The sequence below is a fragment of the Typopeltis vanoorti genome, chromosome 24 (assembly GCF_054136105.1).
Source record: "Typopeltis vanoorti isolate ZY-2024b chromosome 24, IOZ_Tvanoo_1.0, whole genome shotgun sequence".
Taxonomy (NCBI): Eukaryota; Metazoa; Arthropoda; class Arachnida; order Uropygi; family Thelyphonidae; genus Typopeltis; species Typopeltis vanoorti.
This window is the reverse complement of record NC_143572.1, coordinates 21,664,617-21,681,356: the sequence shown is the minus strand read 5'-3', so window position 1 is coordinate 21,681,356 and position 16,740 is coordinate 21,664,617. Positions and strand designations below refer to the sequence as shown.

General features: G+C 34.2%; 1 protein-coding gene across 2 annotated transcripts in view; it reads right to left on the bottom strand.

Moving 5' to 3' along the window:
* Nucleotides 1–15,123, bottom strand: part of LOC150092991 (protein LLP) — a 35,891-nt gene extending 20,768 nt beyond the window's left edge. Inside the window, exons 1-2 of one of the 2 annotated variants that reach the window (XM_090413849.1) lie at nt 14,970–15,123; nt 7,078–7,221 (exon numbers count right to left, since the gene is read on the bottom strand). In XM_090413849.1, the coding sequence (XP_090269975.1) occupies nt 7,078–7,216 (139 nt within the window). In that variant the 5' untranslated portion in view covers nt 7,217–7,221; nt 14,970–15,123. Of the gene's footprint in view, nt 1–7,077; nt 7,222–14,659; nt 14,941–14,969 lie in introns of those variants that run through there. The other variant, XM_090413850.1, reaches the window with a different exon arrangement.
* Nucleotides 15,124–16,740: the final 1,617 nt, after the last annotated feature.

The following is a 16,740-nucleotide window of genomic DNA, read 5'->3' as shown; positions in this document are numbered from 1 at the left end:
AAAAAAGTTTGTAGATATAATAATAAGCTGATATCTGGCAAGCATCAAAAGTGCTCCAGTATCCTAATTCCCATTGTTTTTAATGGGTTGATCACTATCTTGGCATAAGACAATGTTGCACAGCATCAGGAGTAACTATAAAAGATGTAGCTGCTTAGAGTGGAGTGCAGGGTGTGTGTGTGTGTATGTAGCATTATTAAGCATTTATAAGGATATATGATGCATATCAAGAAAATGCTTTATGTTTTATAAGGATTTTTCAACTGAAAACAAATCATCTGGTCTCATATGGAAACAAATAAGATTTTGTCATCTTAAAAAAAAAAAAGGGAGGGTGGATAAACTGACCAGAATAGCACAAGAAATTAACCAGAATAACACTAGCCGCATAGCTTTAGGAACTTCAGCCATAATTGGTATCACCTCAAAATGCCCTCATAATCACATCAACAGTTAGAATTTCATGTCTGAGCAATCTTGGTGAATATCCTTCTTTCAACTGGCTATTCAGGACCACTATCATATTTATGATCGGATGAAGCACCCTCACATGCATAATGACTGAAAATTCATGATAATGCATTCATAAAATTGCATTCTAAGCATTTCAACAGTAATGCCATAAATGTGAATAGCAATACTAATTCCATCTGAAAGATGAGTTTATGTCCATCGTTAGCTTGTTTCCAACAAAGTTTTCTAAATAAAAATCACAGTTCCTCTCTAGAAAATAATTCAGCTATTCTATCAATAAGAAAAACACTATATTTCACTATAAAGTCATTAGGATCAAAGGAATAATTTATTATAGTAGAAGATTTGCTATACCAAGTTTCTTTTAGTGCAACATTAATGTCTGAGGGCTTTGGCTGGGACTTTTTTGGATAGTTGATAGATATGAATATCTATAGCTTTCACTAAAGCAGCATCTACTATATGACAATTAGTTAAAGAAAACAGGACTGCGTATAAAAATGAAAATAAGCCAAATGAAAATTCCATGATGTGTCGGAGGCTGTGAAACACATCATGGAATTTTTATGATTCATGCAAGTAACATAGTCAAGATTTTTATAGTAAATAAGTGTAATCTTTTCATGCATTCATTTATCATAAAAAACTTATATGAATTTTATGAAGAAATATGGCAGATATTTCATTTTTAAATATTGAACAATTACATATTTCATACTTCATAAGACATTATGAGCTGGTTAATAGAAATTACATAAAATTAACATGTAGAAATGTTAATAAAAACATATATAAAACAAGTGATGCCTTTGTTTGATATCAGCCCAATCTTTATAAAGAATGAAAAGGATGTGGCAGGACCTTATACTGTACTAATTGGCCGACACTACTATCTACTTAAATCATCGTACAGCAAATATACATAACTTTTGTTTACTATTTTCCCTCCAGCGTTTAGTATCATCAGCAAATGGATATTTTCTCTTTAAATCATCTGCAATATTGTTAATGCACAATTAAACAGTGGTCCAAGTACAGAGTTTTGTAGCACACACTAATCCTGATCCACCACATACTACTCTTTGATGTCTATCAGCCATCCTCTTATCCACATCACCAGTTTCAAACAGAAATCCATTATGTAAATTGGAGAACAGAATGGACATAATGCTTCAATTTAAAAATAGATTTCTGGGCAGTACTGTAAAAGATACACCTCAGGTCAAGTGTATCTTTTGTTTTTCTCACACACATGCGTGCACAGTGCACAAATTTTTTTCTCTTTTCACATCACAATCAAAACCTATCAAGCACATTTAGGCACACAATCATAAGTGGTTACCTTAATTGCTTATCCCTAAATTTGCATCTGTAGCAGGAAATAATGCAATAATGAAGTAAAGGACAATATGCAAATATAAATGCATACGGTGTCTGTGTGTAAGTCTCGTTAGAAAGAATGACTGAATTCAAGGTGTGTGGTCAATTCTTTCTAGAAGTTAATGGCAGGAATTGACTGCTGCATTAAAACAAAAGTGTAATCCAGATACTACATACATTAAAAGAACTGAGATCTGTAAACTTCAGAAGATATTATCCTGTGCAGGAGATTCATAAATGTCTGTGCTTTACACAGAATTTAAGCCTATGACCTTTCTTGATGGACAAGCAGTAGCTTTAACCAATTGAACTAGTAAGAAAACAAAAATATTGCAAAAAAAAAAATGTTCTCTTTATTTATTGACTGTATTCCTTGCTCTGTGATGTAACATTCTCTGATCTTGAGTATACAGTATATAAGAGATATATATATATATATATATATATATATATATATATATACATATTATATTATAACATGATTGAGATTGTTGTTATAGAAAAAATATGTAATAAGAAAATTTCTTTATTTCCAGTATATTGTGTGTGTGTGTATATATATATATATATATATATATATATATATACACACACAATATACTAGGTGCTTAAGGGTCAAAGCTGTATAACTGAGAGGAGACCTCCACATAGCCTTTAAAGGAATGCGGAGAACCGATCAGGGCTTCTGACCTAATGTCCAATCCTCACCTTCTCGTGGTGCACCCTGTTCGGTATCTACTTTGATACTGAACGAACGAGGATGGGCTGGCAATTTGGGATTTAGCCGACCAAATTGTATTCTTATTGGTTAAACCAAAATAAAAAATGATGGTACAACATGACAAAATTTCATGCCAGCTGGGGCATCACCCGATTAAACAAGGCTCCCGTTGTTTTCGCCAGGGAACCAGGGCGAACAGCGAAAAGTCAGCTACTGGAACAAATCTGAAAACAAACCCCAACTCAACATCACCAGAGTTAAAGATCAATACTATCAACGTAAGAAGCCTGAATGGCAAAGAAATGGAGCTAGCTGAGGAATTAGATAAGTACCAGATCGACATAATAGGGGTGACTGAAACAAAAAAGAAAAAAACTGGTGAGATCTTTCTGAGCAATAAATACAAAATGTTATATTCAGGCAATGACAATCAAGGAAAAGAAGGAGTAGCCATAGTATTCAACACAAAATATGAGGCTAATCTTCCTGAATGGCAGTCAGTCTCAAGTAGAGTGATGTGGACAAATATGAGAATATGGAATTGGACAATGAGACTTATTTGTGCCTATGGTCTCACAGACAGTTCTACTAAGGTAGACGTAGAGGAATTTTTTGAGGCTTTAGAAAAAGCAACTGACACAATGAAAAAGGAAAAGTTGGTCCTTGTTGGGGATCTAAATAGCTGAGTAGGAAATGATTGTGAGACATACAAAAATATTTTTGGAAAATTTGGAGAAAAGAGCAAAGCTAATAATAATGGCAAATACATGTTGGATTTCTGCTCAGGACATGGACTGGTTATTACTAACACCATGTTCCAACATAAAAATGTGCACAAATTCACATGGAGAGAAGAGGCAAGGAATAAGAAAAGTCTCATTGACTGTTATTGTTGATAGTGATGTTTTCTCCCTGATGCAGGACACCAGAGTGTACAGAGGATTTGAAATTGGAAGCAATCACTATTTAGTCTTGAACAGGATAAAATTGAATTTCATATTGAAAAGAATAACATGTAAGAAAGTTTTAAAGTGAATAAAAGTTGAGCAGCTCTCAGATGTGAACTGTAGACTAACATATACAAAGATTTTTGAAGAAAAAATGAAAGAGTTTAAGAACAGGAACCAAACCTTGGAGATTCAGTGTCAAGACTTGAAGAAAACCCTGATTGATTCAGCCAGGGAGGCATGTGGTGAGGTTGTCTGCAAGGATAGAAAAATTAGAACTCCATGGTGGACACAGGAAGTTAAAGAGGCAGTGAAGGAAAAGAAGAAATCATATCAAAAGTTCCTGGCAAATAAATCAGCTTTTGCTCTTAGAGAATACAGAGACAAATATAAGAAAGCGAAACACTGTGTAAAACTAGCTAAACAAAACTCATGGGAGGACTTGGCAAGAATATAGAAAATAAATATCAAGAAGGTGGCAAAATATTCTGGAGGTTGTTGAAGAGGCTTAGGAATGGAGGAAAGAGTGCTGTAAAAGGAATTAGAGATGATAAAGGTGACATGAAAACAGGAGAAAAAGATATCCTTGAAGTATGGAGTAATTACTTTGAAAAAGTGCTAAATGAAACAAGCAGTGATGACAGCACAGGGATAAAAAACACTGACCAGGCATGCAGTCAGGAATACATATCCATACTTGAAGCAGAAAAAGCCATCAAAGGCATGAAATGTGGAAAGGCAGCAGGAGTAGATGATATTCGACCAGAAATGCTGAAGTATGGTGGTATAAGAGTCTTACAGTGGCTGCACTTCCTAGTTCAGAAAGCCTGGACAGAGGGACGAATTCCCGATGATTGGAGTAGAGCTCTCATAGTACCCATATGTAAAAAGGGAAATAAAACTGAATGTGAGAATTACAGACGTATTTCCCTACTGAGTGTTCCTGGCAAGATCTATGCAGGTATACTTGAGAAACGGTTGAGAAGAATTGTGGAAGAAAAGCTTGGTGAAGAACAAGCTGGATTCAGGCCAAATAGAAGCTGTCAGGATCAGATCTTCACTTTATGACAAATAGTCGAGAAAGAATGGGAATATAACAAAGATCTGTATTTAAGTTTTGTCGATTTGGAAAAGGCATATGACAAGGTGCCAAGAGAGAAGCTATTCAATACGCTGCAGTTATATGGTGTCAATGGGGCATTATATCAAGCAATACTTAGTCTTTATTTGAGTTGTAAGTCAGCAGTTAGAATTGAAGGAAGTACAGGAAGATGGTTTAATGTTAAATCTGGTGTGAGACAAGGATGTACATTATCCCTCTGTTATTCATTATCTATATGGTTCACATTATGAAGGAATGTGGTATTAAACCTGATATCAAAATTGGAGATGTTAATGTCAGCTCTTTGCTTTAAGCAGATGATGTTATACTTCTGAATAAATCAGCTACAAGTTTGCAAGATTCCCTGACTAAATTGAATAACTGTTGTAATAGATATGGTATGAAGATCAGCAATAAAAATACAAAGACAATGAAAATAGGCAGATTCATTGAAAATATCAACTGTGTTGTGAATGGAGAACCTGTGAAACAAGTAAAACATTTCAGCTACTTAGGCACGATTTTTACTGAAGATGGTAAATTAAATATAGAAATAGACAACAGAATCAGCAAAGCTGGTATGGCGGGAAGTCAAGTGAATAAATTCATATGGAATAAGAAAGAAATTAGTCAGAACACTAAATTAGCTGTATACAAGACAGTGTTCAAACCAGTTTTAACTTATGGATCTGAGAGCTGGGTCAGAAGTAAAACACTTGACCAAAGACTAGAGACCACAGATATGAGAGTCCTGAGAAAGATTAGAGGCGTGAACAGATGGCATCAATGGCAATATCATATTAAAAATGAGGATATTAGGAAAGAACTTGACATTGTCAGCATCCAGGAATGCGTTAGCAGAGCTAATCTCAGGTGGTATGGTCACTTAAATAGAATGGGAGAGGAAAGATTAGCAAAACAAGTGTTCTCTGCCAAGTTGGCAGGAAAACAACCCAGAGGAAGACCAAGATATAGGTGGATTGATATGGTACAAAGTGCCTTAGACGATAGAAATATAAGATCTGATAATGTTGGAGTCTTGACAAGTAACAGACTGATTTGGAGGAAAATTGTAGATAGGAAGTTAGTAATGATGTAATTTTTTCATGTAGTACTGTCATATCCTGTACACCCCTTGAGGGTATATGGCAGGAATTTGATGATGATGATATATACAGTATACTGGAAATAAAGAAATTTTCTTATTACATATTTTTTCTATAACAACAATCTCAATCATGTTATAATATAATATGCATAATATCTAACATTGTCATAAAATCAACATGCAAACAACTTTTAATAATAGACCTATCCTAGAAACTTAGCCAATTTGAAATGAGGGATTTTTATAAAAGGGGTTATAAATTCAATTATCACTGTACTTAGATACCTACTTTAATATCTAAGTACAGTAAATATCCACCTTATAACACTTTGCTTTACGATGATCTGTTCATGTGACACTTTTTAATTATGGCAAATGCCTGTTTATATAATGCTGCATTCACTCATACAATGCTCTCATTCAATTATAACCAATGCCCATTTAATGTGATGCCACAATCACTCTTAAAACTTACAACTGATGAGCAGTATTCATGAACTGTTTTTGGTGTTTTGCTGTAAAGGTTTATAATTGTTTATAATGATTATTTTATTTTACTATTATTAATAATGACAGATAAAATTAAAAGTAAGGGTGCTGTTGCTTCCAGTGAAAAGAAGGTAAGTAAGCTTATTACATGCTATGATTAAAATTATTAAATTTAGTGACGATCGTGTATCAAATGCTGAGATAGGCTGTGGGCTAAACTTATCTCGCACTACTGTTGTTAAAAATAGGTAAAGTGAAAAGTGCTAGGATAGTTAATACTGCAGATATCCATAAACATGACAATCTGATTGATGAAATGGAAAAGCATTCAATGGGGTAGATTGATGACCAAACTAGTTAGAATGCTCCCTTAAGCCAAGCTATTCAGAATAACTTTTGTTTGCAAAAATTATTCTAAATTTTGATATCTGACATAACCAAATGCTTTATTTACATTAGTTAAGCACATATATGAATGCTTGAGAACATTATCAAACCATTACATCCATCTACAAGGTGGTTTGATGTGATTCCAGTTGTTAGCTTGTTATATAGTTGACGTGTTGTATGACCAGGGTATGCCTGTATATACATTAAAATAATGTTTTACTGTATGTGTTAACTGAACTTCTGATATTACAAACTAGATGAATCATCACAACAGAGTAGCTATATAAAACTAAATCATGTTTACGTTTTTTTTTTCATATTTAGCTCAATCTTATTTACAATTTGTGCAAAATCAATTTAAAGTTGTTCATCATTAAACTTCTTGAACAGTTAAGAATATTTGAATCTAGTTTTTGACCCTACAAATGTTCAAATTCATTTATAAAACTACTATTTTAAACCATACCTGTACAAACATCTGCCATATCTACTACATCTCTATTTTCAATAATTTTTTTTAAGGAGGCCAGTTCCTTAGCTGCATATCTTACACGTTTAATAGCTTTCATTTTTCTTTTCCACTTGCTTCTCAAACTTTTGGCCATTTTTTCTGAAAAAGAAAATGATAATTAAATAATTAATAATAATAATAATGAACACAGAATATGTATATTTAATAAATAAATGTATACACAAGTTTTTTTTTTCTGTTCAATCACACAACTCTGCAAATTAAAATAATCTTAATATTCTGTTGGGTTATTACAACATGCAAAAAAGCCAAAGAAAAATGGTTAGAAGAAAAAGGTAAGAAATGCCAACAAGAATACCAACAAAACAATCTAAAAGTCTTCCATGATACTGTAAGAGAAATTACAAAGGAATTCTCAGCAAAAGCAGTAGCAATGATAAACAAGATGGTTGAAACCAGGAATATTGAAGATATAAGAAAAATCTGGTCAAACCATTTTAAGACTATCTTCCACCAAGGAAACAAAACTACAATACCAACAATAGAAGAAAATAATGACCACCCAAAAATTTTACAAGAAGTTAGATATGCAATAAAACAGATGAAAAACAAAGCACCAGGCATTGACACTATCCCTACTGAACTGTGGACATATGGAGGCAGCATATCAATGGAATATTTAACAACCGTACTCAATAAAATACTACAAACAGGAGAGATCCCAGATGACTGGAGAACTGGAAAGATCATCCCAATATACAAGAAAGGAGACAAAAGAGACTGCAGAAATTACAGACCAATCAATTTACTCTCCCACACCTATAAAATATTTGTAAGAATTATACAAAATAGATTAAAAAACACCTATGAAGAAATGATAGGCATAGAACAAGCTGGTTTCTGAGGAAAACTATTCAACAATATACCAAATTTTCACATTGCACCAACTAGCAGAGTTCAGCTGAGAAGACCATAAAGAACTATATTGTTGTTTTGTGGACTTTAAACAAGCTTTCGATAGCATCAACAGAGACATCCTTTTTAAAATTCAACTAGAAAAAGCAATAGACAAATATATAATACAGTTCCTGATAAAATATTACTCTAAGACAAATGCAATAATTAAAAAGGACACACTCACAGCAGAACCCATCATCAAACTCCTGACATGTACCCTCAAGGGATATACAGGATATGATAGTACTACATGAAAAATTTACATAATTACTAACTTCCTATCTACAATTTTCCTCCAAATCAGTCTATTACTTGTCAAGACTCCAATATTATCATTATCAGATCTTATACTTCTATCGTCTAAGGCACACTGTATCGTATCAATCCACCTATATCTTGGTCTTCCTCTGGGTCGTTTTCCTGCCAACCTGGCAGAGAACACTTGTTTTGCTAATCTTTCCTCGCCCATTCTGTTTAAGTGACCATACCACCTGAGATTAGCTCTGCTAACGCATTCCTGGATGCTGACAATGTCAAGTTCTTTCCTAATATCCTCGTTTTTAATATGATATTGCCATTGATGCCATCTGTTCACGCTCTAATCTTTCTCAGGACTCTCATATCTGCGGTCTCTAGTCTTTGGTCAAGTGTTTTACTTCTGACCCAGCTCTCAGATCCACAAGTTAAAACTGGTTTGAACACTATCTTGTATACAGCTAATTTAGTGTTCCGACTAATTTCTCTCTTATTCCATATAAATTTATTCAACTGTCTTCCTACCATACCAGCTTTGTTAATTCTGTTGTTTATTTCCATATTTAATTTACCATCTTCACTAAAAATCGTGTCTAAGTCGCTGAAATGTTTTACTTGTTCCACAGGTTCCCCGTTCACACAGTTGACATTTTCAACAATTCTACCTATTTTCATTGTCTTTGTCTTTTTAATGCTGACCTTCATACCATATCTATTACAACAGTTATTCAATTTAGTCAGGGAATCTTGCAAACTTGTAGCTGATTTATTCAGAAGTATAACATCATCTGCATAAAACAAAGAGCTGACACTAACATCTCCAATTTTGATATCATGTTTAATACCACTTTCCTTTATAATGTGATCCATATAGATAATGAATAACAGAGGGGGATAATGTACATCCTTGTCTCACACCAGATTTAACATTAAACCATCTTCCTGTACTTCCTTCAATTCTACTGCTGACTTACAACTCAAATACACGCTAAGTCTTGCTTGATATAATGCCCCATTGACACCATATAACTGTAGCGCATTGAATAGCTTCTCTCTTGACACCTCGTCATATGCCTTTTAAAGATCGACAAAACTTAAATACAGATCTTTGTCATATTCCTGTGCTTTCTCAACTATTTGTCGTAAAGTGAAGATCTGATGTTGACAACCTCTATTTGTCCTAAATCCAGCTTGTTCTTCACTAAGCTTTTCTTCCACAATTCTTCTCAACCGTTTCTCAAGTATACAGGAACACTCAATAGGGAAATACCTCTGTAATTCTCAGTTTTATTTCCCTTTTTATATACAGGCACTATTAGAGCTCTACTCCAATCATCGGGAATTCGTCCCTCTGTCCAGGCTTTCTGAACTATGCAGTGCAGCCACTGAAAGACTTTTATACCACCATACTTCAGCATTTCTGGTCGAATATCATCCACTCCTGCTGCCTTTCCACATTTCAAGCCTTTGATGGCTTTTTCTACTTCAAGTATGGATATGTATCCCTGACTGCATGCCTCGTCAGTGTTTTTTAAAACTGTGCTGTCATCACTGCTTGTTTCATTTAGCAGTTTTTCAAAGTAATTACTCCATTCTTTAAGGATATCTTTTTCTCCTATTTTCATGTCACCTTTATCATCTCTAACTCCTTTTACAGCACTCTTTCCTCCATTTCTAAGCTTCTTCAACAACCTCCAGAATATCTTATCACCTTCTTGATATTTATTTTCTATGTTCTTGCCAAAGTCTTCCCATGACTTTTGTTTAGCTAGTTTTACACAGTGTTTCGCTTTCTTACATTTGTCTCTGTATTCTCTAAGAGCAAAAGCTGATTTATTTGCAAGGAACTTTTGATATGATTTCTTCTTTTCCTTCACTGCCTCTTTAACTTCCTGTGTCCACCATTGAGTTCTAATTTTTCTATCCTTGCAGACAATCTCACCACATGCCTCTCTGGCTGAATCAATCAGGGTTTTCTTCAAGGCTTGCCACTGAATCTTCAATGTTTGGTTCCTGTTCTCAAACGCTTTCATTTTTTCTTCAAAAATCTTTGTATATGTTAGTCTACAGTTCACATCTGAGAGCTGCTCAACTTTTATTCGCTTTAAAACTTTCTTACATGTTATTCTTTTCAATATGAAATTCAATTTTATCCTGTTCAAGACTAAATAGTGATCGCTTCCAATTTCAAATCCTCTGTACACTCTGGTGTCCTGCATCAGGGAGAAAACATCACTATCAACAATAACAGTCAATGAGACTTTTCTTATTCCTTGCCTCTTCTCTCCATGTGAATTTGTGCACATTTTTATGTTGGAACATGGTGTTAGTAATAACCAGTCCATGTCCTGAGCAGAAATCCAACAGGTATTTGCCATTATTATTAGCTTTGCTCTTTTCTCCAAATTTTCCCAAAATATTTTTGTATGTCTCACAATCATTTCCTACTCAGCTATTTAAATCCCCAACAAGGACCAACTTTTCCTTTTTCATTGTGTCAGTTGCTTTTTCTAAAGCCTCAAAAAATTCCTCCACTTCTACCTTAGTAGAACTGTCTGTGAGACCATAGGCACAAATAAGTCTCATTGTCCAATTCCATATTCTCATATTTGCCCACATCACTCTACTTGAGACTGACTGCCATTCAAGAAGATTAGCCTTGTATTCTGTGTTGAATACTATGGCTGCTACTCCTTTTCCTTGATTGTCATTGCCTGAATATAACATTTTGTATTTATTGCTCAGAAAGATCTCACCAGTTTTTTTCTTTTTTGTTTCAGTCACCCCTGTTATGTTGATCTGGTACTTATCTAATTTCTCAGCTAGCTCCATTTCTTTGCTATTCAGGATTCTTATGTTGATAGTACCGTTCTTTAACTCTGGTGATGTTGAGTTGGGGTTTGTTTTCAGATTTGTTCCAGTAGCTGACTTTTCGCTGTTCGCCCTGGTTCCCTGGCGAAAGCAACTGGAGCCTTGTTTAACCAGGCGACGCCCCAGCCGGCATGAAATTTTGTCATGTTGTACCATCATTTTTTATTTTGGTTTAACCAATAAGAATACAATTTGGTCGGCTAAATCCCAAATTGCCAGCCCATCCTCATTCGTTCAGTATCCAGGTAGATACCCAACAGAGTGCACCACGAAAAGGTGAGGATTGGACATTAGGTCAGAAGCCCTGATCGGTTCTCCGCAGTCCTTTAAAGGCTATATGGAGGTCTCCTCTCAGTTATACAGTTTTGACCCTTAAGCACCCAACAGAACCCATAGAGATCCAAAAAGGAGTAATGCAAGGATGCCTATTATCTCCATGCCTATTTAACATATATCTAGAAGTTGTAAAGAGGTCAATAGACAATGAGCCTGGAATTAATGTCAATGGTTTAAACATAAATAATATCAAATATGCAGATGATCTCATCCATATTGCAAGAACCCCAAATGAACTGCAAAAGTTGATAAACAAGCTAAACGAAACCTGTAAAACATATGACATGACAATAAATATACAAAAGACAAAAGTGATGAAAATAGGGAGAAACAGAACAGCCATCCTAAATGGAGAACAAATAGAACAAGTAGACAACTTCATATATCTTGGATCAAAACTAACAGAAACAATAGATGAACTCAAAACAATCAAACACAGAATAGCAATAGGATAGACCACCATGGGAAAATTACAGAAAATCTGGAAAACAAACAAGATATCTAAGCAAGCCAAAATCAAATTATATGAAGCAATAATTATACCAACAGTCACCTATGGAGCAGAAGCATGGACAGTTAAGAAAAGAGAGGAGAAAAAACTGCTGGCATTTGGAATGAAATGCTTAAGAAAATTAAATAGAACAACAGCAGAGTCAGACAAGAATTATTGTATAAAAAGACAATAATAGAAAAAATTAGAAAACAACAACTGAGATGGTTTGGCCACACTGTACACATGGATGCAGATAGACTTCCTAACATCCTAATCAATACTTTTCCAACTAAAAAAAGAAGACCTGGAAGACCAAGAATTACCTGGCTGAAATTAATAAAGAACATCTTGGGATACAGAACATAAGGAACTTTTTCGAACAGCAAGGAATAGATAAGACTGGAAGATCCTGCTCAAGAGAAGACTCAACCTATCTTAGATGGAAGAGAAGAAGAATTGCAACGAAATAAATAAAAGCAATGGAATTGCTAATAAATTTAAACGCTGCAAAGAGAAACTGGCTCTGACAGAAGTATAAAATCATATTCAGTATTATCTTATTTGACTAAAATATATGCAATTAAAAAATATACCATCGACAGTAAACAAATTGGTGAGTCCTAATGAAGAGGAATAAGGTAAGAAATTTTATCAGTTAAGGTACTAAAATAAATATTTCCTGCTTGTATATTACTTATATTTCATTTACACCATAACAAATTTATTTTTATACTTTTCGGATAGTTAAAGCCAGTGGTGAGCTATGGAAATTTTAATAAAGGGCTCGCATCGTTGAGCAAAAAAAGGGCCTAACTTAGCCCTTATAATACGTTGTATTGCAACTTTGTAGAGCTTCTGACAGATATGATAATTCCTGTATGTATCAATCATTAATGCTAGATCTTTTAAAAATTCCAAATTGAGAAATCGGTTTCAAAAGCCCTTATACTTATCGTTCGATGCAAAATGCTTGCATAAAGCTGGGTAATTTCTCACAAAGCAAGAGCCATTCATAAACTGAAACTGCCCATCGTGGTCCACGGCCAATGTTTACAATTTCGATACCAAGGTCTTTTGCAATCGTATTTAATTCTCGTTGATTTTTTGGTGATTGATGATAAAAAGCATATAATTTATCCATAACTATTTCAAAATGATTTATTTCTTTAATGTTTTTTTATCGAATCGTCTAATGCTAAGTGTAAACAATGAGCACAATGCCAAATCAAATGTTGGGAAATTTTTGTAGAGGTTTGATTGCAACACCTGATCTGTTTCCTAACATTGCACTAGCTCCATCGGAACAAAATGCAATGAAATGATTTTTTATATAGTTATCAGAAAATCCATATGAATTTAAAGTAGCAATTATAATAGCATGTATACATTCCACGGTGGTATTTTCTAGTTCTACAAGATTATTAAACAAGAACAAGTGGCTCACAAATATGAGAAAAAATTAACAAAGGGCTCACGCGAGCCCCTTATAGCTCACCACTGGTTAAAGCTGTGAAATGATTCTATCAATGAAAGTAATGAACTGAAAGTACTAGTATATCTGATTATTGTAATTCAATACAATTATCAGTTATACTGATTTCACATATTGCATTAATAAATGGATTCTTACATAAGTAGTATTCTCTTTCAGCTACAAAGAAATAATGAATATTTATAAGGGTGAACTTACATGCAATAAACACTTACATTGACAATATGATATTGTTAATGATGACATTTAACATCAAGATATTTATAACTTAAGGTAATTTAGACACTTAACATTGTTGAATATGTTGGTATTTTATCCTTTATCTTATTACATAAATGAAATAAGATAAAGGATGAGAGTAAAAGGAAAATGGAAATATTTTGAGAGTGAATAAGCAGACTAACCTATTTGAAGTGAAGTGGAAGGAACCTTGCGATGTGGATTGGTTTTGTAAAACAATAGTGGCAAACAGTCAATATGTCTCACCTGTTGCTGAGGCTCCCCCAATTTACTTTGATACTGAGGAGTTAATGTCTCTGGCATTTCGATTTCACCTTAAAAAACATTTCTGCATCATAACATTTATTTAGTACACAATAGTATTTCATAATTTATAAAATTCAGACTTGCCACCTTAAATAGAGTAGTCTTCTAGTCAAACAATGAAAGTCAAATAATGAAATTGCGTTGTTTTTCACGCATGGAGCTGGTTATGCTGATAATTAAGAAAACCAATAGATCAAAACAGATGATTCTGCCATGGATTAAAGGTATATGTATTAACTATAATATATATTAACTATAAACAGTTAATACATATAACTATATGTATTAACTATACATATAGCATGTTTCACACTCTTCGATAAGATTGTGACAGGCTTAGATAATGTTGCATTGTGTGTGCAGTGGTGGGTAATATGACATGTGACTGTGATATTATATGTAGGATGTCATATTGCAAAGTACTGCTTAAAAATCAAAGAATCTCAAGAGATTTTAAAATTCATAAAATCATAAAAATTAAAATAAAACAAATTTGTTAATTATTTATCACTGCGAAGTATGATGCTTAAGTATTATTATGTGATTTGGTTGCGAAAAGTTCTGTAAAATGAGTAAAGAAATTAAATGAAATTTAAAGTTCAAAGTACTTGACAATGACAATTTACCTAACGATGTGGAAAATTGCCACTGTAATGTATCAAAAGTTCTCCTCTAATAGCTCAGTCTTATTTTGGTTCCTAATTTTTGTGCAATTTCCCTCCTCACTAGGAAATCAGTCGAAAAAAGGCTTAGAAACGTTTCTCTAGTCGGCGACTTCACCTGAACTTAAGTCAAGTAACACAAAAAAAAAACTTCAAGATGAAAAATCAACACTAACTGCGTTGGCTTTTAAAGGGTAACATAGTAAAACTATAGTGGCAAACAATTATCGGTTGTTCATACAAATAAACCTTGTTTAGCAGAATTTTCACTTACTTTATGATATTATCTTACTATGTGAAATTAATAGTCACCAGGATTTTTTATAACCAGTTAGGGATATAAATAAACGCTTATAATTATTAATCATAAATAAAACTTCGGCAACATTTATTATTAATAATAACATTCAGCACAGCATCCGAAGTCTTACGGCATAAGAAACACGTGGAAAATATGTAGCGCCCTCTCATGATACTAATATAAACAAACGCAAAGACACGTTAATTTTATTTAATGATTTTATTCCATATATTATATCCAAAAATCCGGAATAAACACAACTGAAAAGAGTGTTTCTAAATCAAATATATACAGTGATAAATAAGTGCATAAATTGTGCGAGATCGATTCCCCCATATTCCGAAATACTTCTTCGGAATATGGGGGAAACTAAAATCAAAACAGACATCAGATCCGGTTTTCAATACTCAAGCTATAGGGTGTCCCAAAATTCACGCAAGATTTAAATTTAGCGCTATTTGTGCGGTAAAGTGTTGCCAACGAGAAAAAAAAAGACAGTGTGACAGCTGACAGTTCAGGGTTATTAAAAATGGAGCGCTACACGAAAGAACAACGCATTTTCATTGTTGAGCAATATTTTAAAAATAATGAAGGTTTGGCAGCTACAGTTCGCAATTTTCGTACAAAATATGGTCAGAATAGTGATTTAACTTCATCAACTGTGAAAAGATTGATTTAAAAATTCAAGGAAACTGGATCAATTAGTGATCTTATATACTCTGGCCGTCCTTCAACAAGTCGTTCAACATAAAACATCGAAGCAGTTCATGAGAGTGTTGCTGAGAGTCCAGGAACATCAATTCGGCACCGTGGTCTTGAATTGGGCATTTCGAGAATCTCTCTACAGCGTATTCTCATGAAAGATTTGCATCTTTATGCTTACAAAGTTCAATTGGATCAAGAACTGAAGCCTACTGACCACACACACACACAGCGAAGAGAGTTCGTTGAATGGATTATGGAACAACAACAAGTGGATGCTTATTTTTCGAACAAAATCATCTTCAGCGATGAGGCTCATTTTCATCTTGATGGCTTCGTTAATCGACAAAATTGTCGCATTTGGGGTTCAGAAAATTCACGAGTGATTGTTGAGAAACAAATGCATCCACAACGTGTCACTGTTTGGTGCGGATTTTGGGCTGGAGGCATCATCGGTCCATTCTTCTTCGAAAATGCGGCTGGTAAGGCAATAACAGTTAATGGTGCTCGCTATCGCGACATGATAATCCAGTTTTTTGTGCCTAAATTGCAAGATATGGATGTGGACGACATGTGGTTTCAACAAGACGGTGCCACATGCCATACAGCCCGAGAAACAATTCAATTACTGCATGAGTCATTTCCTAGTCGTGTAATTTCCCGTTTTGGTGATCAGAATTGGCCGCCCAGATTATGTGACTTAACGCCATTGGACTTTTTTCTTTGAGGTATTTTGAAGTCTAAGGTTCATGCCAACAAGCCCACGACCACCCACGCCTTGAAGGAGGAAATTGAGCGCTGTATTAACGAAATTCAGCCACATTTATGCAAAACGGTTACGGAAAATTTCGACAAAAGAGTGCGTATGTGCCAGCAAAGCCGTGGAAGCCATTTACCCGATATGCTATTCCATGCATAACCCTATACTGTATACTTTATGAATCAATAAGAAATTACAATTTTTAATTAAAAATCTGTGCTTTCTATCAAAATTACTTCTTGCCTGAATTTTGGGACACCCTGTAAAATCATCTTTGACACC